This window comes from Topomyia yanbarensis, chromosome 2 (assembly GCF_030247195.1).
Source record: "Topomyia yanbarensis strain Yona2022 chromosome 2, ASM3024719v1, whole genome shotgun sequence".
Taxonomy (NCBI): Eukaryota; Metazoa; Arthropoda; class Insecta; order Diptera; family Culicidae; genus Topomyia; species Topomyia yanbarensis.
The window spans coordinates 234,522,692-234,547,283 of NC_080671.1; the positions used below are offsets into that span (position 1 = coordinate 234,522,692).

The 24,592-nt window shown below is 38.7% G+C and overlaps 1 protein-coding gene and 3 long non-coding RNA genes across 12 annotated transcripts in view; 3 read left to right on the forward strand and 1 right to left on the reverse strand.

Annotated features, from left to right (window-relative positions):
* The window catches only part of LOC131678338 (putative uncharacterized protein DDB_G0282133), a 2,723,618-nt gene that overhangs the window by 2,034,600 nt on the left and 664,426 nt on the right, over nucleotides 1-24,592 (forward strand). For all 9 annotated transcript variants that reach the window (XR_009303629.1, XM_058958408.1, XM_058958411.1 and 6 more), the window contains one exon: nucleotides 21,066-21,142. Coding sequence is in view for 8 of the 9 variants with exons in the window: in XM_058958408.1 (XP_058814391.1) it covers nucleotides 21,066-21,142 (77 nt within the window). In the remaining variant the exon portion in view is untranslated. The remainder of the gene's footprint in view (nucleotides 1-21,065; nucleotides 21,143-24,592) is intronic.
* LOC131678348 (uncharacterized) lies at nucleotides 8,040-9,749 on the forward strand. Its single transcript, XR_009303632.1, has 2 exons — nucleotides 8,040-8,547; nucleotides 8,610-9,749. It is a non-coding gene; the product is annotated as an uncharacterized LOC131678348 (long non-coding RNA).
* Nucleotides 10,487-11,317, reverse strand: LOC131678347 (uncharacterized). Its single transcript, XR_009303631.1, has 3 exons — nucleotides 11,199-11,317; nucleotides 10,693-11,037; nucleotides 10,487-10,618 (listed from the first exon to the last, which is right to left on the reverse strand). It is a non-coding gene; the product is annotated as an uncharacterized LOC131678347 (long non-coding RNA).
* On the forward strand, nucleotides 11,170-13,741 carry LOC131678349 (uncharacterized). Its single transcript, XR_009303633.1, has 3 exons — nucleotides 11,170-12,582; nucleotides 12,645-12,726; nucleotides 12,800-13,741. It is a non-coding gene; the product is annotated as an uncharacterized LOC131678349 (long non-coding RNA).

Below are 24,592 nucleotides of genomic sequence, written 5' to 3' on the forward strand. Positions count from 1 at the left end.
TGAACTTGTTTTCATTATTTACATTCGGAAGAGGTAATCAAGATGATCATTTCAAAACAGCGTAATAATTTAATAACATAAATACAAACAAGTTAAGGATTACAAATTGTGCCTAATGTAAAATATAAAATGCATGATTTGATTTGAGTGCACTTCTAGTGTGAACTTTTTCCTCTCCCATTGCCCTTGAAGTATCTTTCGCATATGACAATTCTCGAAAGTTTGTCGTTAATCTTTAAATACATTTAGTTTTGTGATTATCATTTTTCACTTCGTATTTAACAAAGGCAGGAATGACTTCGATTGTTTATTTCTGACTGCATAGCATCTAACTGATAGGTGCTGCGACATGTACGGTGCAAAGATTTCCACGAGATTCAGAAGTGATGACAGGTCATTTTTTATCGGAAAAGAAAAAAAAACAGTCCAGTATCATTGTGTGTATTGTTTACATTGCAAAACAAATATTACTACCTAATATCTTATGACTAAATGAAGGTGTTCACTAACTAGTATAAGCGCCGCTTGTTTGTATGCTGATGATTCCAAAAAATCATGAATCATTCAAAAATAATGCATCGGAATAAAGATGCATTATTTTTATAACAAAACAACACCAAACGCCCAAAAAGTTTTCAAAAATGAATTATCGAAAGTAAAAAAAAATCAACAAAAAAATTTCCCTGTGAACAAGTTTACGCTTTTTTTAGAAATTGCTCTTGAATAAAGATTGATCCGCCATTTTAGACCCACAGACCCAAAAAAAGTGGTTTCAACGATTTGTATAGGAGCTGTCAAGTTGTTCCCCCTCTGTTTTACCCTTAATATTATTCGTTTTTTGAATAAAGTGAAGACCCGTTTTTATCAGCCCCTTGGCGAATTAAAGGCTGATAAAACGATGACATTGACAAAATCGGCACATATTTTTTCTGGTTCTGAAGAGACGAAGTCGAAACGCAAACACCTGGACTAACATATATTTTTTCTTTCTTTTTTAATAAACCGGAGCGGTTAAAATATTCCTCTTTAGTTCCTCGACAAAGCCCCATAACCCGTTCTGATCATTTAGTAAAAAATTCCCTTAAGGAGGTCTTACAGTACAGTATTATTATTTTTGTATATTTGGCATCTCTAAGATAAGAAAAATGTGCTAAAGAAGGAATTTACTCGAATTTGACTTGAACGTAAGCTAGGGCCCACCAAATAATTTTGATAGTGTTTGTTTTACAGATTCGTATTGGTATTCGTCTGCAGAAATTTGCGGCTTCCGTACCAAAATATCGCTTTTTGGGCACTAAAACATTCGATAACTTCTAAGTTGTAAGAGATACAAATAATCTTACATTACAAAAATTCTGTATTTTCTTATGCTGAACAACATCTTGGAACATTTTGAAATTCTACAAAATTACCAGGAAAAGTATTTTGAAAAAAGCAATTTTCAGGGGTATATCAAAAAAATCTCCACAAATGTAAATTAAAATCGACAGATAGACACATAGTCTCATCAGCGAAGTTAATACTTAAGATATTCTCAACAACTTTGCCAAAGAAAGTTTTTTTTTATTTTCATAAACATAAGCAAAAATTTTCTTCTCAGCTTTAGAAGGATTAATCATCCAACTAATACTTTTTAAATGCAAAAAAATATAAATATACTTTGCTGAAGGTTTTTAGTGGTTCAAAGAATTTCTTTCGCCTTTTTGCCCATTTGGATCCTCGAGTGAATTGAAAATGTCCAAAACTATCGATTTTCAACTGTCAACAACCTGCCCTTCAATATAAAAAGTTCGCGAAAAGTTGAAAAAAAAATTCTATTTTGATGCACCGACGGTACATTGAAAATGCCCAAAACTATTGATTTTCACTTACCAATAACATCTTCAATATAACAAACTTTCCTCAAAAGTTGAAAAAATCCATTTTGACACATCGTCGAACCCCCTGTGTATTGAACATGTCCAAAACTATTGATTGTCAACTGCCAATAACTTTCCCTTCAATATAAAGCTCTCCCGAAAAGTCGGACCCCTCCCCCCCTGTGCATAGAAAATGTCTAAAACTATTGATTTTCAACTGCCAATAACTTTCCCTTCAATATAAAGCTCTCCCGAAAAGTCCAAAACTATTGATTGTCAACTGCCAATAACTTTCCCTTCAATATAAAGCTCTCCCGAAAAGTCGGACCCCTCCCCCCCTGTGCATAGAAAATGTCCAAAACTATTGATTTTCAACTGCCAACATGTCCTTCAATAGTTATTTATTTCTAAACAATTGAAAGTTAACCGCATCAACTTCAACCCCAATAAACGGGAAAGTAACGCAAAATGTATCGCGATAACCGATGAACCGACGATGACGATGAAAACGACGATACAATTATCGACGATGACGATGAAGGCGACGATACATTATCGTTAACGGAGTTTCCGATGACGTTGACGGGTGGTTAACGTTATCGACGATGACGATTAATTATCGATTAACAACCCTGATCGGGTCGGCTTGGTGGGTGAGTCATCTGCACTGAAATGCACTATGACTAGCATGTGCTGTTAGGTTTTTTGTCTTCGTATTGTCGAACCGGGGGACTGGGTCAGGCAAGTTATATAATCGTTCTGCTTTAGTTTGTCTTCGGAGAAAACCGTATTTGTTTCCTGGTGGTTTGTTTTTGAGGTCGTAAGTTATTTTGATTTATGAGCTGTGAGAATGTTGCGTTGTTCTAGTTTCGAGTTCTTGTTTGGTTTATGATTTTGTCATGTAAAGTTTTGGTCATTTGGTCGTCTGGGAAATGACGGTCGAGTATGCTGTGGGAATGTTTTCAAGTCACACTTGTCTTGAGTCATGTTTTTACAAGGGGTAGGTTTTGGAATGTGGGGTGTTATTTTGACATTTGATATTATTTTGGATTGAAGTGTTTTCGTTGGGAAAAGGTCTTGTGTCTGGGAAATGTCTTTATTGGGTGTGAGAATCGTATCGTATTGTGGGATAGTTTTTGGTTTGAGCAAGTCATCGAGTATTGCGGAAAATGTTTGGCGTGATGATTTGTCTTGAGATGGATTAAATTGGGTTAGTTTAATTAGGGTTATTGGGTTGATGCTCAGGGGTGATTTACTGGGGAGTACGTACAGTACACCTCCTTCCTAAAATTGGTTTTCCGGGGGGGGGGGGGGGGGGGGTTACAATGTATGGTGGTGAGTATCGGTTTATTAATTTGGTTTTTTTTGTTCTTAGCCTGTAATATTATAATTTGGTTTTGGTTTCCTTACTTTACTAGGTTTTAATTAATCTATTTTTGTGTACAACTACTAGTTTTCTTGTTTTAGAATTTTAACCATTCGTCCCAATCAGTTTGGTGTTCATTGACGAAGGATCTCAGATATTCGTTTAAACATCTTTGATTCCTCGCCAATGCGCCAATTGTCTGAGGGTGGTAAGCGGTGCTAAATTTTTGTATAACTTGTAAAATTTTGCTGATGTGTTCAAAGACTTCGTTGTTATACTCGGTACCTTGATCAGATCGTAGTACTTTAAATGTTCCATACGTTAGTAAGAAATCTGTTACTAACGCTTTGGCAATGACATTAGCTTCTTTTGTCAGTACTGATATTAGTACAACGTATTTGGTTAGATCGCATTGGATACTAACTGCGTATCTGTTATTGTTGTTGGTTTTAGGTAGTGGACCAACTGTGTCTATTGAGATTACTTCGAATGGGGCTGATGGGGTAGTTGTCACGATTTGTTTTTCCTTAGTGTTTCGAATGACTTTGTTTCGTTTGCATAACTCACAGGCCTGGATGAATTCTGCAATCGATCTTTTCATATTATTCCAGTGATATATCTCTCTAATTTGTAGGTACAGTCTGTGTTGACCTATATGTCCTCCTGTGGGGGTTTTATGATAGTTTTGCAATATCTTTCGTATTTCCATTTTGTTCTTCACTTCTGTCGGTGGTTTGTAAAGTATGATTTCTATGAGATGCACTTGTGCATTTGCGATAATCTTAAAGTTTTCGACCGATATCATTTTAAATATTTCGTCACTTAAGGACAGCGCTATTTTCTCATGGTTCATTATTTTCATTTTTTCTTCTAATTTTTGTAAAGCGAAATCTAATGTTTGGCTTCCATTTAACATTTGTTGTTGCACTTGTGCAATAGTTTTTCCATTTTTCTTCATCATAAATAATAATACGTTTCTGTCAGTTTTAGTTTCTAGTTTGATTAATTTGTTTGTCTCCGACGGGTTATTGGTCATATACGTCGAGAGTTGATCAATTTCTCTTAGTATACGAACTTGTTGCTTAATGCTATTTTCGTTAGAATACGATTGTTGTGCGTGTCGAGTCATTGATCTCGTATTCACTTTTAGAACATTTAATTGTTTTAATTCATCCGATGTGGTAACTATTCTCGATAGTGCATCGGGTCCTACATTACTTTTTCCTGGTATGTAAAGTAAAGTCATATTCTTCTAAATCAAGGCGTATTCTAGTTAATTTAGAAGTTGGATTTTTCATCCCGAACAGATAAACCAATGGTCTGTGATCTGTTCGTACTGTAAATTTCTTTCCGTATACGACAAATTTCTTTCCGTATACATATGGTTTGAAATAATTGATTGCCCAATGTATAGCTGTTAGTTCTTTCAAAATTACGGGTTTATTCTTTTCACCTGGTGTGAAAGTTTTGCTTGCAAAAGCAATTGGCAAATTTCCATTTTGGTCTGCTGTGACAAAACAGCTCCACATCCAACGTCTGAAGCGTCTGTGGTTATTATAATTTTTTTCGTGAAATCCGGGTATTGTAATATAGTTGGTGACAATAGTGAGTTTCGCAACCTGTTGAATGCTTCTTGGCATGCTTGTATCCAAATAAATTGACAATCTTTCTTTAGTAATTGATTGAGTGGGTGTGCAATTATTGTGAAATTTGGAACGAATTTTCTGTAATAATTGCAAAATGCGACAAATCGTCTTACTTCATCTGAATTTTTTGGTGTTGGGTAATTTACTATTGCGCTAAATTTTGAATCGTCGGGTAACATGCCTTGATCCGTTATCTTATGGCCAAGATATGTTACTTCGGTGCTAAAGAATTTGCATTTCTGTGCGTTGAGTTTTAGATTGTAGTATCTCAAGCGCTCGAAAACTTGTTTTAAATTTGTAAGGTGGTGCTCAGTTGAACATCCAATGACGACAATATCGTCGATATAAATAAAAGCTAATTCTGGTGTCAAACCAGCCATAGCAATTGTCATCATACGTTGAAAGCTGTTTGGACTTATATTTAAACCGAACGGAAGTTTTGTGAATTGATAATGTCCGTTCTTGGTTGAAAAGGATGTAAATTTTCTAGATTCTTCGTCGAGGGGTATTTGGTGGAATCCTGACATGAGATCTAGGGTTGTAAAATATTTTGCTCTACCCAGTTGATCTAAAATGTCAACAATTCGCGGTAGTGGAAATTTATCGGCTAAAATCTTTTTATTTAATTGTCTGCGTTGCGTTGAGTTTTAGATTGTAGTATCTCAAGCGCTCGAAAACTTGTTTTAAATTTGTAAGGTGGTGCTCAGTTGAACATCCAATGACGACAAAATCGTCGATATAAATAAAAGCTAATTCTGGTGTCAAACCAGCCACAGCAATTGTCATCATACGTTGAAAGCTGTTTGGACTTATATTTAAACCGAACGGAAGTTTTGTGAATTGATAATGTCCGTTCTTGGTTGAAAAGGATGTAAATTTTCTAGATTCTTCGTCGAGGGGTATTTGGTGGAATCCTGACATGAGATCTAGGGTTGTAAAATATTTTGCTCTACCCAGTTGATCTAAAATGTCAACAATTCGCGGTAGTGGAAATTTATCGGCTAAAATCTTTTTATTTAATTGTCTAAAATCGACAACTAGTCGCCATTCCTGTCCATTATTAGACTTCTTCGGAACTAATAAAATTGGTGAGTTATAAGGTGAAACTGAAGGTTCGATTATTTTGCTTTCAAGCATTTTATTCACTTGACTCTGTATTTCGTCATACTATGAATATATAGTTTTTTAATTAGATATGTAAACAGGTACTCTGTCGTTCAGTTCTATATTTTGAGAGTAAAAATTGTTTTGCGTGATCTCTTCTTCTGGGAGGCAGAAAACGTCTTGAAATTGATTAATTAGGTCGTTAAATTTGTCCCTCGCGTACGACGAGATCTGTTCTACGTTAATATCGTTAAATATTTTATTGCATCTATCGTTATTAGTTCTTCTATTGTTTGTATTCAAAATAGAGTAACTGCTTAAACAACTTAAAGTAGGCTTAAATTGAGAGTAATTTATGTATATTGGACTATTGGTAGTATTTACAAATTTTACATAGAGTTTTGTTGCGGATATTATTGTATTTCCGCAAAAAACGCCTGGAAGTATTTCCTCGGAGTGTACCACCATATCCTGAGATGTGGTTAAAAATGGTATCCTTCTGATTACTTCACTTCTGCTAGGTAACATAAAACCTTTATTTAGACTATCTTCAATAGGTATTGCTACTTGGACGTTTTGTATATTAAAGGTCAGTAGCCAAAATTCGTAATCTATAATACATTTAAAATTAGATAAAAAATCGCGACCTAAAATACCATCTGCTTGGATCGGTTCGTTAGGGCTCACTAAATGAAAATCGTGATTTAATTTAAGTGTATCGTTAAAACATAATGTAGTGTTAGTTACTCCTAAAGTTTCTATGCTATTTTCCGTTATACCGGTTAACTTAGTCTTGTTGTTAGTATTTACATATTGTTGTGGGTGGATATTTTGTGCTTTAAATAGTGAAATATCCGCGCCGGTGTCAATGATAAAGCTACAAATTCTATTCCCAGTCATGTGCACTTTGACTTGGATAAAATTTGACGCGTTTAGATTGAACGTTAGTATAGGTAAACCTTTCGGTAACAATTGTTCACGTTGTCGACTATTGTGAACAGTTGTTACTGGGGGGGCTAAAAAATGATGTGGCATTGTAGGTAGTATTGCCAATGGTTGGTTATGGTTTTGATTATCATCCGCTGGCATTATCGCTAATGGCCTGGCGGTGTTATTGTCGTTATTATTTTGAGCATAGTCAGAGTTATTTTGGTTGATATCTAGGCTTTGTTGGTTGTTGTATTGACTTGCATAATACATGTTAGTTCGGTTGTTGTATCTGTTGGGTTGATACTGTGGGTTACGGAAGTTATTTCTGTTATGAAAATTTTGTGGTGGGTTAGCTCTGTTGTCTGGTTGTTGCTGAGGGTTTCTATAGTTCGAAAAAGGTCCTCTGTTGTTTTGTACGGGGTACCTGATCTGGGAGTGGTTATTTTGATATAATCTCGCGTTTCTTCGCGGCGGTTTATATCTGTTGTTATAGTTGTTATATTGTCTTGGTGGGTAGCGGTTATTATTTTGGAATCGACGGTCATGCTCATTTGCTCTGAGGATAATCGCATCGCTTTTAGTTTCCGACTGTTCGTTTTCTTCCATTATGTCGATAGCTTCCTGTAGGTTATTAAATTTTCCTACTTTCAGCATAATTCTTGTTTCTGGATTTGCCGAGGCTTTAATTAGTGCCTGTATTGCTGCTTTATTGGATAGTTTGCGGGCCGATTCATCAGGTATTTGCTCCTTGATGTAGGATTCGGTTAGTTTGACTGCTAGTGCGTCTACCTGCTTGGTAAAGCACTGTATATCTTCGGATGGATTTTGTTTCAGAGTTCTCAGCTTATTTAGAGCGAAGTCTAAGTTCCCTTTTTCGGTACAATTATTTTGAATTTTTTTCCGTTATTTCATCGTATTCAACGGGTGTAGCAGAGAATAGATTTCTCGCTTTCCCTGTCAGTTTAGTTAGTATAATTTGGATAGCAGCCGGTTTGCCGTCGGCTGGTACTATCGTTTTGGCTAGGTTAATTGCGTCAATAAATGATTTGGCTCCTCCCGGGTTGCCGTCGTATGCTAGTTCTGACGCTGTTGTTATATTTAAAGCCATTTTGGTTTCAACTCGGTATTTAATATACCATAAGATTAATTTAATTACTGTTTTAAATTTCAATTTCTTCTTTTGTTTTAGAAATTGAGTGTTGTAACCGCTGGTTACAATATTGATTGTTGGCTTTGCCAAAATGAAAAAAAATACTCTAGAGTTGCTCAATTAGTTCCACCAATCCATCTTAAGTCCTACCCTAGCTATGCAGTACTGTCAACTGTGTGAGTGGTAGTCCTCCAAGTCTGACGTTTACGTCTGGGACGGAGGAGTCACTCCTGCAGGAACACTCTCAGTAGGGTACTCAATCACAACGGTGTGATCAAGTAATGTCGCGCAACATGTCATTCATCGCTGTTGCAGTCATGGGAAGGGCTGCCAAAAGTGGACAAGGTAAATGTCAGATCGGATGACATCGCGAAAATTTAAGTTTACTCGGTATCATCCGGCCTTAGCCACACTCAGCTACCGCCAAGAACATTCTTTCTGCTCCCAACGCCCGAAGAAATCAGAAGTGCGCGCGGTTTTACTGAAATTAATGTAAAGTCTTTTTGTATTTTTGTTAAGTGGTGTCAAATGTTCTTATGATGTTTTTGTTGTAGATCAGATTAGCAGATTAAAAATGAGGCGAATATACATAGTGATAATTAAATCGGGTCAAGTGAATTAAAAGGTGTTAGTACGGTTAGTTGTCATAAAATTATTAAAATGTATTATCTTAGGGCTAATCGTTAAAATTAAATATATTGTTAAACAGTGTTCCCAATACGAAAAGCATGACATGGAAAGCACGGAACATACAATTTAAAAAAGAGTCAAAAAGGTAAAATTCTAAAATGAAACGGGTAAAACGTTGGTGTAGGTTCAGTTGTAAAAACACGTGACACATACGCTAATTTCTACTGGGCAGGTCCCCAGTGGACCTTTTTGTTTCCGGCTTCGGATTTCGTCCGAAGAATATTTTCACAGGAGAGATTCCTCGACCGCCTACTACGCAGCGGACAGATCACGATCGGGAGTGCCGTGAGTCCCTGCAACCAGAATCGAAGGTTGGACGTGCTAGACAATTCGTCACCATATTGTCGTCAGCATCTTCAACAAAGATCGGTAAGCAGTTCGTTTCCGGTCAATACCACAACCACGATAATCGACACCCCGGAAGGATCGAAGCGTCCACTATAAGCGGTCACAGATCCGCCATTGCTGTTCTCGTCGGCTATACGCTATGCCGCCATCGCACACCCTACACCAACAAATAAAATCCGCAAGTAGAAATAGGATAATGTGACGTCACTTAGATTTAAGGACATGTGTTAGGGTAAAATAAATTGTACATGTAATTAAGAATTGAGCTTCGTTCAAGATTAACATTGTCCGTATATTTACACCACAATTTGATTCGAGCTCCGGACTCGAAAGGAGTCGTCAGCCCTCGTCTTCAGGTGTTCTATTTGAAAGAAGGTTCAAGGTTTCGCTGGTGTGATCTGTTATGTATAGCGCGTACCTTTTGGGTCTTCACCTTGGTTGCCTGCAGCAATGAATGGTCCGTTTTCCCGTAGTTCCCAACGTGAATGAGTCCCGTGGTGAGTATGTGTACGCACAAAACGAGTACCAGCAGAATTCCCCTCCAACCCCCCACTGAACTAGTCTAGAGGTTACAAAATGGCGCCCAACTTCAAATACCCACAAAATTTTGAATTCTTCAAAACTCCCCGAAGGGGAAGCAAAAAACAGCACGCTGTTTGTAAAAGAATCTTCGTCCTTCAAACGAAGGTATGTTTTATAGTGAATATTCATGGAGTCAGCTTAGAATTTCTTATTTTCTCAAATTGTTCAATCATCTCGAAAGGCATATGTGTTGGAACTCTGTGTCAAACAGAATCACGATAAATTTAGTAAACAATCGAAAAATTATGCAGAATAGAACGCACCAAACAACAGATTGAAGCGTGAATATTGAATCCGTGTTGCATACGGCACACGAGGTTAATGTGCTAAGGAAATCCAACCATCCAAAGAATAAAACCCTAATAATCGACGGCTAGTCCATTTAGGAAAGCAAATAATAATCCCAGTTTAAATTCCTCGACAAAACAAACCTTTTCAATTATTACGAGATTAAATTTATCTTAGGCAAATTCGGGCTCAGGCAGGGCTTTCGCTAAAACATTGGTTACAAACAATAATATAGAATACCGGAACTTCCGACCCCCGAAGATTCGGAAGATTGTAACTAGAAAAGTCGGTTAATGCATCATAGAATATGAATATGGTTGTTGGAAAAATAAGCTCTATGAATCGAGACGATGAACCAGATTTCTTCGGAAGGAAAATTATTATTCCAGTTCCTTATTTGCATGCTTAAATTAATTGTATATAGTTAAATTTTTCCATTGTATATATGTATATAAAAAAACTTTGTCCGGCGAGGTAGTTTCAAAACTGCATCGGTATTTCTGGACGGTCTCAAACATGGTTGCCTGGGTTGATGGTAGTTCGACGTAACTTTTATAATCTCCCAGAAAGCCACCGTTCTGTATTGGACCAACACGCTAAGAATCGGAGTTTGGTAGGCCAATCGTTCTGCATCATGCAATATGTGGTTCGAACCCTGAAACGAAACGATTATCTTCAAAACGGTTGTTGAATTAAAATCAGCTCGTTTACCATTGATGGCATACGTACATCAATGAGTCGATTTACAGTCCAGCCAAGAGAGAGCAGGAACACACCGAAAACGTAAAATCGGGATAGACCCGTGCAAACCGTCGATTGAAAATATAGCGACAGGAATTGGTCCTGGATCGCTGCTTATAGAATGAAAGTCCAACTTTACAGGCATTTAGAACATTTAGTTGTTTGTGATAGGTGACGGTTATTTGTTGACAATGGGTTGAATTGTCACAGTAGCGGACGATTGCCGAAGACGGTCTGCATCCCTTGTGATATTTCCTCCAGTTATGAAACCAGCTCGCATAAACAACACGCGAGTATGGGAAAAGGGATGTGTGGGCTAATAATGCCAAAACCCTGAAACAGAAAGATTTCGTCAAAAGGGTAGTTTTTGAACAAACCAAAATTCACTATTTTATTATCATTTATAAATCCGGATATCAATGAATGCACATTGTCGAATGGCACCGCATAAAGTGAAACCAAAGTCGGTCGAAGTATTTACTTGGTTATCCTACCTCGTAAAACTATAACTAACTCCTTTGTGTGAAATTTCCTTCGCAGCAGATTGACCTTCCAACTGGCCAATGGAATACGAATTGTTAAATGAATCACCTAAATCTTGCTGAAATATAGGTACCACGGAAATTTCTAGCAAGAGAACAAGTTATAGTCGAAATATTCCACAATATTTGAACTGGTTAAAAAAAAATTTACAGTAGTCCACGGCTCACAGAAACGAGGCTTGCTACTCCGCGAATTGACAGTTGTCGGTGACGTCAGAGAAATCGTTGAGATAAACAAATGGATTTCTCGAATGATGTTAATTGACAATATTTGAGCTCTTACAGTGAAAAAAATAATATGCAACGATTTATGACGTAAATTACGCCATAATTACTCTAGACACAGTGGATAATCAGTGCATCTTTGTGATTATTAGCGAAAATCAGGAATTTGGCTGCATGCCATAGTAAACATATCTCATCGTAATTTCCTGTTACCAGAAAAAGTTTTGGACGTCGGCATAGCTTCCTTGTGATCCATCAGGTGCCGATGATTCGTTAGCAGCAAACAATAAATGATTCATCTAATTGTTTTCACCGACGATTTCTATGACGCGCACTCGTCAAATGTTTACACTCTAACGAGCTAGCCTAGTATATGTAAGCCGTGCAGTAGTCCAGAGCTAAACGTAAACATTCCACTTTGACAGCTTTCAACACGTAAGCGTGTTGAAGTGTGAGTTCTTCTCCTCTTCACTGGGTGAAGAAGGAAAATAGAACAACTTATGAAAAGGGCATAGATAACGAAGTGCTGAAACTTATTTGATAATGTTTCAAATTAGTTATCAGCCAAACGGTTATCAAACTTTCAAATAAAATTCCATCTTTCGTTTCAAAGTTACATCTTTCGTTTCAAAATGAATTTTGTCATTTTGAAGAGTAACGAGGGGGTATTGTAACCGCTGGTTACAATATTGATTGTTGGCTTTGCCAAAATGAAAAAAAATACTCTAGGGTTGCTCAATTAGTTCCACCAATCCATCTTAAGTCCTACCCTAGCTATGCAGTACTGTCAACTGTGTGAGTGGTAGTCCTCCAAGTCTGACGTTTACGTCTGGGACGGAGGAGTCACTCCTGCAGGAACACTCTCAGTAGGGTACTCAATCACAACGGTGTGATCAAGTAATGTCGCGCAACATGTCATTCATCGCTGTTGCAGTCATGGGAAGGGCTGCCAAAAGTGGACAAGGTAAATGTCAGATCGGATGACATCGCGAAAATTTAAGTTTACTCGGTATCATCCGGCCTTAGCCACACTCAGCTACCGCCAAGAACATTCTTTCTGCTCCCAACGCCCGAAGAAATCAGAAGTGCGCGCGGTTTTACTGAAATTAATGTAAAGTCTTTTTGTATTTTTGTTAAGTGGTGTCAAATGTTCTTATGATGTTTTTGTTGTAGATCAGATTAGCAGATTAAAAATGAGGCGAATATACATAGTGATAATTAAATCGGGTCAAGTGAATTAAAAGGTGTTAGTACGGTTAATTGTCATAAAATTATTAAAATGTATTATCTTAGGGCTAATCGTTAAAATTAAATATATTGTTAAACAGTGTTCCCAATACGAAAAGCATGACATGGAAAGCACGGAACATACAATTTAAAAAAGAGTCAAAAAGGTAAAATTCTAAAATGAAACGGGTAAAACGTTGGTGTAGGTTCAGTTGTAAAAACACGTGACACATACGCTAATTTCTACTGGGCAGGTCCCCAGTGGACCTTTTTGTTTCCAGCTTCGGACTTCGTCCGAAGAATATTTTCACAGGAGAGATTCCTCGACCGCCTACTACGCAGCGGACAGATCACGATCGGGAGTGCCGTGAGTCCCTGCAACCAGAACCGAAGGTTGGACGTGCTAGACAATCCGTCACCATATTGTCGTCAGCATCTTCAACAAAGATCGGTAAGCAGTTCGTTTCCGGTCAATACCACAACCACGATAATCGACACCCCGGAAGGATCGAAGCGTCCACTATAAGCGGTCACAGATCCGCCATTGCTGTTCTCGTCGGCTATACGCTATGCCGCCATCGCACACCCTACACCAACAAATAAAATCCGCAAGTAGAAATAGGATAATGTGACGTCACTTAGATTTAAGGACATGTGTTAGGGTAAAATAAATTGTACATGTAATTAAGAATTGAGCTTCGTTCAAGATTAACATTGTCCGTATATTTACACCACAATTTGATTCGAGCTCCGGACTCGAAAGGAGTCGTCAGCCCTCGTCTTCAGGTGTTCTATTTGAAAGAAGGTTCAAGGTTTCGCTGGTGTGATCTGTTATGTATAGCGCGTACCCTTTGGGTCTTCACCTTGGTTGCCTGCAGCAATGAATGGTCCGTTTTCCCGTAGTTCCCAACGTGAATGAGTCCCGTGGTGAGTATGTGTACGCACAAAACGAGTACCAGCAGAATTCCCCTCCAACCACCCACTGAACTAGTCTAGAGGTTACAGTGTCTTCTTCTGAAAACGATCGCTGCTTTTTCGGTTTCCTGCTGCCACTTTCATTGAATATAACAGAATCACTGTCGTATTTCTTGGTGATGACCAAGCTGTTATCGAGAGTATTAATGCTTTGCGTATATAGTATGTGAATGGCGGAGAAGATCTCTACTTCCTTATTCCATTGTTTTTTTTTTCTGAATTCTGTGTTCAAATGTTTTCAAAATTCTTTTGTACTCTAAGAATATATCCTGTAATTGATTCCTTTTTAATTCTATATTACTAAGTGTTCTGGGGCGATGTTTACTCTTGATAATATTTCTGTATTCACGTTTTATGTAGTTCTCGATTTCTCTTAATCGGTCCATAAACGGAATAAATTATTTACTTTTTACACTTCTCTGGTGAGTCGGGGTATAATGTTACTTCTGATTTAGCGTTTGTTTCGTCACTAGTTTGTGGCAATTTTTTTTTGAAAATTTCTGAATTTTCTGCTATTTTTGTTTGTTTATTTATTTCGTTGAAAAATTCAACGGTGTCAGCTATTTACTGTTCTAGCTCGTCTTGGAATATGTAGCTTATTGTTGGAATTAATTAATTAACAAAATAAAATTTTGGTGGTTTTCATTTTTGTGTACTTTGCATGTAATTACAAATTTATTACAATTTTTTTTTTCACTTTTCACTTATGGTCTAGGAATGCACTTTTACCTTGTTTTTTATGTATTCCAGGAATTCGTCAATATGGTCCCATGTCTCCTGCGGGATGTCTTCCATGTTGCTCTCGGGATTACTCTTGGTGATGCTGGTATTTTTTGAAATTTTTTTCTTTTGTAGAAAATCTACCACTGTTCCCTACTATTTTTGAATGTGCTCTCGGGATTACTCTTGGTGATGCTGGTATTTTTGAATTTTTGTAGAAAATCTACCACTATTCCCTACTATTTTTGAATGTTTTTTTGCTAATTTTTCACTTTCATTTTGTTTGATTGTTTGTGAATTGTTTATTAGGGTTTTTTTATACTATATTAATTTTCTGGAGTTTGATCTCCTTTTCGGTGGCCTTGCCAACCATGTCCTTAGTATATTTGTTAAATATTTTTAGCAAGAAATACGCAACCATGATTACTGCGATCAGGCATAGTGCACCTGCCGCCAAGGTGTTTTCACTGACACTGCTGGTAGCTGTCGATGTGATGATCTCATCACTGCTAAACCAGCCCATTGTAACACCTCTTTTTTCCAAAAAAAATGTTTGTTAATCTCTATTCTCCGTTCACCGCCGTTGCATTTCTATTTTCACTTAATATTTTTTCTCGGTCAGTTTCACTGCCGTTGCCACTTAAAACTCAGCAAGTTTACAGTCGTTGCATTTTTTTTCACTTAATATTTTTTCTGGGTCAGATTCACTGCCGTTGCCACTTAAAACTCGGCAAGTTCACTGCCGTTGCGGTCGCCATGAAAATAACCTCGGTGCAAAAAAACAACATGGATGCTGAATGTCAACTGACTGCCTTTTTATTTTTCAAATTACTTATTTATATTCCCTAATACATGTGTGATTAACTTACGCTAATTAGTAACGGCGTTACTATTTTCTTATTGGCTAGTTGCGTTTATTCCAGCTGTATGTTCGATATGTGTGTGGAGGCGTGGTTAGTGCTCATCACTGTTGGCTCAAGCAGAAATGGAAGATAGAGAGGGAGAGTGAGTCAGAGAGCGGGAGTTAGTCTAATCCGATCGGGTCGGCTTGGTGGGTGAGTCATCTGCACTGAAATGCACTATGACTAGCATGTGCTGTTAGGTTTTTTGTCTTCGTATTGTCGAACCGGGGGACTGGGTCAGGCAAGTTATATAATCGTTCTGCTTTAGTTTGTCTTCGGAGAAAACGGTATTTGTTTCCTGGTGGTTTGTTTTTGAGGTCGAAAGTTATTTTGATTTATGAGCTGTGAGAATGTTACGTTGTTCTAGTTTCGAGTTCTAGTTTGGTTTATGATTTTGTCATGTAAAGTTTTGGTCATTTGGTCGTCTGGGAAATGACGGTCGAGTATGCTGTGGGAATGTTTTCAAGTCACACCTGTCTTGAGTCATGTTTCTACAAGGGGTAGGTTTTGGAATGTGGGGTGTTATTTTGACATTTGATATAATTTTGGATTGAAGTGTTTTCGTTGGGAAAAGGTCTTGTGTCTGGGAAATGTCTTTATTAGGTGTGAGAATCGTATCGTATTGTGGGATAGTTTTTGGTTTGAGCAAGTCATCGAGTATTGCGGAAAATGTTTGGCGTGATGATTTGTCTTGGGATGGATTAAATTGGGTTAGTTTAATTAGGGTTATTGGGTTGATGCTCAGGGGTGATTTACTGGGGAGTACGTACAGTACAATGTGATTAATCGAAGTCCGACAAACGCTTTGACGGTTACAAAAACACCGTTCGAAATGTGGTACGATCGCCGGACGTAGCGAGATTGCGCGTTTTCGGAAGCAAAGTGTTTTGTCATATTCCTAAAGAGAAGAGATCCAAACTGGATGCCAAGAGTCGCGTGTGTTATTTGGTCGGTTATGGTTCGAAAGGATACCGTGTGTGGCACCCAGAACAACAAAAAGTGATTATCCGTCGCGACGTAGAAATAGAAGAACTTCCGGTGAAGAAGACAGTTCATCCGCTGGTTTATACGAATGATCATCTAGTGTCGAACCGTCTTCCGGATTCGAAGGCGAGCACGTCTGTCAGAATCGCCGAAGATATAGAGCAGCAAAGTGATAAAGAATCGGATGCAGAACAAGATCTGCATGAAGAGTACGAAAGTGCAGAAGATGAGAGTGCGCCGTTAAGAATAAATGATCGACAACGAACTCTTCCAGTGCATCTATCGGAGTAAGAAGTGTGTGTGGCTTTCGCATTGAATGCAGAAAACTATGTTGAAGAGTTGCCAGATAACATTGCTGAACTACGCCAACGAGAAGACCGGCCTGAGTGGGAAAAGGCAATCGAGGATGAGCTGCGATGGTTGAAAAGGAACCGCACGTGGGATCTGGTAAATCTCCCTGATGGTGAGCGCGCAATTCCAAGTAAGTGGGTCTTTAAAATAAAGTATAAGGCAGATGGAAGCATTGATAGGTACAAAGCTCGTCTAGTGACGAAGGGTTGTTCCCAACGTCATGGCTTTGATTACCTAGAAACGTACGCACCAGTCGTTCGTATGAGCACTGTACGTACATTGTTGGCAGTAGCGGTTCAGCAGGATCTGTATGTCCATCAAATGGATGTGCGTACCGCCTTTTTGAACGGAAATTTATCAGAGACCGTGTTCATGTGCCAACCTCCAGTATTTGAGAGGGGGAGTAGCGTGTGTAAATTAAACAAAACATTGTACGGTCTTAAGCAGACCCCCGAAGCTGGAACGAACGTTTTAATAAGCTAATGTTGAAACTTGGATTCAGGCGTTCGCAATTTTATAGCTGCTTGTATGTTCGCAAGTGGAAGGATGAGATTGTATATTTGATTTTGTACGAGGCCGGCATTATCGTGGCGTCAAATATGTTGGATGCATTATTGCGGAACAAACAACGGAACAAAGCCCAGGAATTTGAGATGGATGATATGAAGGATTTGAAGTATTTTCTTGGAATGAATGTGGATAGAAATCTCCAGATAGATCAACCAGTCTCAGTACATTCGCGCTCTACTAAAACGATTTGGCAAGCAAGACTGCCGACCAGTGTCAACTCCTTTAGAAATCAACTTGAAATTGGAACGAAATGAATCGGAAACGATAACGCAGCATCCATATCGCCTGCTTGTTGGATGCCTGACATATCTAATGTTATCATCGCGTCCTGACATCAGTTCCGCCGTGAGCTATCTCAGCCGTTTCCAGAGTGGAGCAACGGACACCCACTGGACGCATTTGAAACGTGTGTTGCGCTATTTGCAGGGCACACAGGACTTTAGCCTTGTGTATCGACGCAATGTAAAAGCGAAGCTTCTGGTTGGTTACGCCGATGCCGACTGGGGAAGCTACATCAACGACCGTAGGTCAACTTCTGGAGGTGTGTTTCAAGTTTTTGGAAACTCAGTACTGTGGACTACAAGGAAACCAACTACCGTCTCTCTCTCGTCGACTGAAGCAGAGTACGTATCATTGAGTCAAGCAGCGTGGGATGTGATATGGCTCAGGAATATACTAAGAGACCTCGGAATCGACACCAATTCTTCAACGCTATTTGAGGACAATCAATCGTGTATCCACATTGCTAGTGAACCGCGTGATCAGAAGAGGTTGAAACATTTAGATATACGCCACCACTATATCGGTGAATGTATCCAGAACGGTCACATCAAAGTGAAATATGTACCGACGCAGAAGCAGGTTGCGGATGTGTTCACTAAAAGCCTGGTTCATTTAAAAAGCATCGTTTTACACTTGGTCTGAGAGGGAGTGTTGTGAACCAGACTAAAGCGCAATAACCTACAGTTGATTTGTCGAGTTTTAGTGTGTACAAGTGTGAACCTACCTTGTCTGTATTTTACTTGTCTGCCGTTCTGAATAAAACTATTACTGCGGATACATGTGTTGCGTTTATCTTGTCAATCACACTTTCCCAAGAGAATTTAAGTTACAATGTTTTTGCGTATATTTTATTTTTCAGTTTCATCGCCTACTACGATTGCTTCCAAGCATTTTCTTAAACTTATGTACAAGTTTTATATATGTGTTGAACCAGCGAATAATACTATGTTTTGCTTTTATCAAAATAAAACTTTTAATATCAATTAGAAGTTCAAGTATCATTCTTTAATTTTGGCGTAAAGTAGCCCCCGTGGCGTAAAGTAACCCTCGATGATGGTATGTATACCTTCATTGTACAATAATACCTGAAAAACTCAGATATTAGTACACTTCATTCATCTAGATTGAACAAATGCGCAATATTTACTTCGTGACTTAAAATATGACCAGAGAAAATCTAGATGATAATTATCAAAACGAATGGCAGTCACCTTTTTCAAAAATTATTGTTTTGCGATTCTTGGTAGGTAAATTTCCAGACAGAGCGAATCGCTGCGCAATGAATCGTCTACGGGTAAAATGCCACGGCACTCAGCATATGAGGAGGAATAGAGAAATGAGGCAAACATCAACTATGATTCACTCACTGAGTGACGACGTGTACTGAATGCACAAACCCATGGATTGACACTACTGCGTAGAACATCGAGAACAAATCGGCTTTCGCTGATCGTTTCGCCTATCACCATCCTTGGCTTGTCGTAGTGTGCTTGATTGTTTCATTTTATACCGCGTTAGCATTTTGTTTTGAACATAACACTCCGGGAGATTCGGTTCGACAATCCATTCAACCACTATATGAGAGTAAAAAGCTAGAACTTTTAGTATATTATGATGTTGCTCTTTTTTACTCCTTAACAGATTATTGAGGGTGAAAGTTACCCCAAAAATGTGACAAAATTAGAATTTTTTTTTTAATCCAACCGATAGAAAGACATTTTGTTCCTCAAAAATGTGTTTCAACACCATATACAATTTTAGGAAAGATTTCTAGAGCGTAGAAGAATGGCTAAAAAGTTATCATAAAATAACTAGTTTTAAGTGGTCTTCCATATAAAATGTTCTATAACTTGAAAACTAATCAAGTTAGAAATATTATACCTTCAGCAATTTCTTTTGCAGTAACATTTAATTTAACTTTGCTGAAGATACAGATTCTCGATCTTAATTAGCATAGAAAATAAATTCCGTATGTTACTTATAGGTGAATTAATCACTGAACGATACTTTCCTGTAGATGCGCAATCATATAAACAAGAACTCATCCGAACAAACTATACTTCTAAAGTTAACGGTTTAGACGCTATTAATTTTGAGCACAGAAACGACGTTTTAAAGCACTGTGCAATCGGAGAAACACCAAAATCGCGAGGAAGATGGTAAGAATCGTTTCGATGGCGAGGTGGCAGCAGGAATGGGCCAATACAGAGAAGGGAATGTGGACCTACCGGCTTATCCCAAACCTGTCGACGTGGGTCAATGAAGCTTCTGTCGGGCCAGGGCTGCTCAGCGAGTATATTTATCGGTTCGGGCACGCAACGTCACCATTCTACCCGGAGTGTGAAAAGTGTCGAGGAGACATCGCAGCATGTGATTTTCGAATGTCCGAAGTTAGAAGTGGCTCGCAGCAGATACATGAAACGGGACGACCGGACATCGACCGGAGAAGGTCGTTTACAGAATGACAAGCGACACAAACACATGGATCGCGGTCAACAGTGTGGTGAGGCAGGTCATGACCGCCTTACAGCGGAGATGGCGTGATGAACAACGAACAATGGTTTTGGGAGAGCAATCATCGCCGAAAACTCTCCGCCGCAGTAGGCTAGATCTACCTCCAGGGACTAGTCGGGTAGACTGCAACAAAGCACCGGGTATGCGTCGTCAGCGAACCGGATACCACGCTCCATCCGAAACTCTTGGTCGGTGTAAGCTAGATTCACCGTCGGGACCAGAGTAGACCGCGACGAGACACCAGTCGCGGGTCGTCGATACACCAGCGAACTGTACGCCCTGCTCCACCGGAATCGCCGAACTAACCCGGGCACCTGGCTGGTTGACTCGGTTTCGAGAGAACTCTCACCGGGGAATTCTCCGTCGGAGTAGGCTAGGTCTATCGTCGGGGACTAGACCAAATAATTCGCAAACAAGTCGGAAGCTCAACGAGCAAGATGTGCTAAATGGCACAAGGGAACCGAAGTGCTCAGTGAATTAGACAGCTGCAATTTTTCGCCCGATTGTTCTCGTAGGGGAAGAGCACTAATTCCCAACCCTCCGCTAGCTTTCCTACTACCATACAGAAATTGCCACGTTGTGTGGATGGTCAAAAACTGGTGTGTTGAGGAAGGGTGCTGTAGCCCTACTGAAGAAGCTAACTATTGAGTTGCCGGGTTGTAGTGTATACTGTGCACATACAAAAACCTCTTCCCGAAGCAGTGCCGTAAGATAATGCCGGAGAGGAATCAGATTCAATGAAAGAGCGGGTCGGATACCCAAAAATGTTTTCTGAGTTGCTGGTTTTTGTACATTTATTCCTGCTCAGGGTGTTTTTGAACATTTTTTCTGCACACTAAAAAATAAAAAAAGAAAACATAGACATACACATACATGACGCACGGCCCTCCGGCCCTGCGGAAGTTGATTCGAGAATGATTGCACAACTTTTCTGTATGAGAAATTTTAAAAAGAATTTTCGGCCTCGTTAAGCTGCGCCAATGGATTCCAAAAATATTCATTGTACTTAAGGCTTGTTAGTTAATGTTGGGTTTAGTAATAATATTTGATTTTTTTTTTTCATTGATAGGAGTCCTACTGGTTGGAACAATATTCATGGGCTTTGTTCAAAGCGATGTCTCATATGCTCTGCATAGGATATGGAAGGTAATTCCAGTGAAATACAATTGTATAAGTAGCATTCATAAACCCCGTATACCAAAATATTACACTTTTTAGCCTCCCCCTCGTACACTCAAGTAGATATTTCTCCAACCCTTTTTCCCTCCTTAAAAGTCTATGTAAACTCTACGATTTTTTGTATTTATGGAAAATGTGAAATTAGCGAGATGCTATAAGGGATCATCCATAAATGACGTAGCATTATATGGGGGAGGGGGGATTTTTGTATTCTGTGATGATGTGTGACGACAGGGGGGTAGGGGGTCATGTCATGCTACGTAGCTTTTTTCAAGGGGAATAACTAACATCGTTTTTCATTTTTTTTTAAATTTTGTAGGGACAAGGGATGGGGGGACTTACCGTCAAGCTACGTAATTACCCGGGGAGGATTTAGAGGTTTTTTGATGAAATGCTACGATGGGGGAGGGGGTGTTGAAAATCACTCAAAAATTGCTACGTCATTTATGGATCGTCCCTAATAGTATTGAAATAAAAATTATGCATCTGATTTCACTCAGTTTTTAGGGGGCAGGAGCTCAAACAATAGGAAAAATATTGCATACCGTCATGCAGGGATTCTTTGTGTACTTTTTATCAATTTTTCTATTTCGACTAATTATAACTCCTTTAAGAATCGACGGGATTGTATCATATAAGCACAGATTTATCGTCATCATGTACGTACACTACCGGTCAAAAGTTTAAGTTCACTTGCTTTTTTTTAATTTTACATAATTGAGTGGGTTTCTCAGTTGACTTTGTGAAGCACGTGCAGCTTGACTATATCATGTTGCTACACGCTACTGGTCAGAGTGGTTTGACGCATTTGGGTGACGAGTAGATCACAATCAAACTTGTTATGACAGGTTGTATTCTTCAATGTTGCTTCAGAATCTTCATCGCAACGAAGCACGGTGAATATGAACCAGCTGCATTCGTCCCATATTGTTCTTCGTTCTTATATTCAAGTTGCTGTTGGTATTCACCCACGAATGAAGCCGACGGATAATCCTTGTTCACCCGAATGCCTTATCCATACGTTCTTGCTTTGCTACTCATCGAGCGACCGAATGAACTGCACGAGGAAGCTATGAAGTGAATAACGAATAAACGAATCAGCAAACCATTCCTCACCATAGCGATGATGGTTTACAACTATTCGCGAAGATGACTACAATTTCATCTTCGCAGAATGATGACTGGCGAAGAAATATGTTTGTATTCTGATGCGTTGTACTGTCCGGAACAAGCCAATGCGCTACTGGTTCTTAGTACAAAACTATGTATTAAATTAACAGGTAGCCGAATCAAGGCAGTTTATATTATACATATATACAACAATCTTAATAGAAGGCTTGTGTATCAAACATTAAAAGGAAATTGAATCCATGTCTGGTGATAAAATTCGGCATGATGCAAATAAAATGAGAATGAAGTTTTGATTTTAATATGCACATGGTGATATACCATAGAATCTGATGCTATTGCTGATGTTCTGCTAGTATCACGACGAAGTCGTTCAATCAGCACGACTGTTTAAAAATAACATATCTTAAGCAGTAAAATGAACAGTTTTTAGTGGGTGTAATATGGATAACGCAAATATTATTTTTTGCTCCCCCATTCGGGAGACTTGACGAAGAGTGTTGTGAAAAATAAAAATCATGCAAATAAAGGCATAAGAAAAAAGGAGCTATGATTTTTTTTTTCAATATTGTAAATATAATATAAAATATAAAATGGTTGCATTTCATTGTGTTCGATTTCTTTTCAATGCATTTCCTTTTAGGGATTAACTATACAGCATACATTGCATGCGCACACGTCACAAATTCAGCCATAAGACTGCTTACTTTGTTAACTAGTACTATAAAGATAGATTGATGTTTAAGGTGAGATTTTTTGTAACGTGGTTTTCATTTACAGCAGGTACAGAAATTTTGTACCTTTCTTCATCTTATTACACACTCACAGTGGTCGGAAACGCCAAAAAGATAAACTTATTTCACTTGAGGCCAAACCATCGAATATACCACTGAGTGTCTTTGGAGGAATTGTTCGTATGAATATTCCCACAATCTGATAACAATTCAAATTAGGCATGGCTTTCAGAAGCGGATCCAGAAAAAAATATGGTCGAACTAAAAAGATTAACTTTTTATACTGACGAGGTATAAAGTTGGTGTCTTCGACAAAGCTTTGAAAATGCCACACACCAAACCTTCTTACCTTTATTGTGTATCGTTTAGACATTGAAAAAGTGCCTGTAAGTGCATTTTGCTTTGCACCTTTCTTGCTTATACGTAGTTGAAGTTGGTGTAAAAACCTGTTTTAATCCACCTAGTGGTGCGATTGTGCCTTTCTCATTTGTCCAAACTACGATTCCATGACTGGTTATGTTCAATACAACGGTGGAAATGTATATTACATATTCAGTACAATTTGCACATACATACAATGTACCGACAGCCACGATCTTGAGATGCTATGTGTCGACACTGAAACATCGATTAAAAACAGCGGCGGATCAAGGAAAAGGATCCGGGGGGTCCGAACCCTGCCGAAAATTTTCAACTTGTTAAGAAATTTTAAACTAGTTTCAATTTTAGAGTAGCAATCCCTCACTGGATACTCCTACCTACGCCTAAAAAAGTCAAAAAAAAAAACGCCGGGATAAGGTTGACTATTATTAGAATGATTGCATAACCTTTTTATATGAGAAAGACAAAAAGGTGCCAAAATCCAAAAAAGTCAATTTTCGCCAAAAAAAATTTTTCAAGCTTACATCAAATCTCGACGTTTCATGCATTTTAAAGACATTTAGCATCAAAAACGCAAATTCGATTTGGAAATTTTCCCCTACTCCCCCCTTTAAGAATTTTTTCATTTCAGTTTACATGGGAATTTGCTGGGTGGTCGCACTCTTCAATCCGTAATTCCGGAACCAGAAGTCCAATCAACAAAAAATTCAATAGCAGGATGGGAAGGTTGTACCTTTCATTTGAGATCAGGTTTGTGCAAATCGGTCCAGCCATCTCTGAGAAACAGAGGTGACATTTTTTTCCACACACACATACACACATACATACACACACCCTTACTCCGCTAGCGAATGACGGATCTCAATAGTGGCATGTCTGTAATAATATACGTACATGGAACTATTGAGAACCAGAGCTACATTGGACCCTGGTAAAGGAGGATGGTTGTGATGATCTGGGCCGAGGTCACCACGTAAAGCAAGGTAGGTCATAACCCCAATTCCAAGGCGTGAAGCGACCCGTGCCGAGGGATGAGTGATCGAGGGGGTAAAAAAGATGCTCGATCGTTAACGGAGCCTGTGGGGTACCTGGGCAACCCCCACAGTAAGCGTCCCTTACCCCGGTAATGCGGAGCTCTGGCGTGGCGGACATTTATTCTCGCGCTACTCGTGGG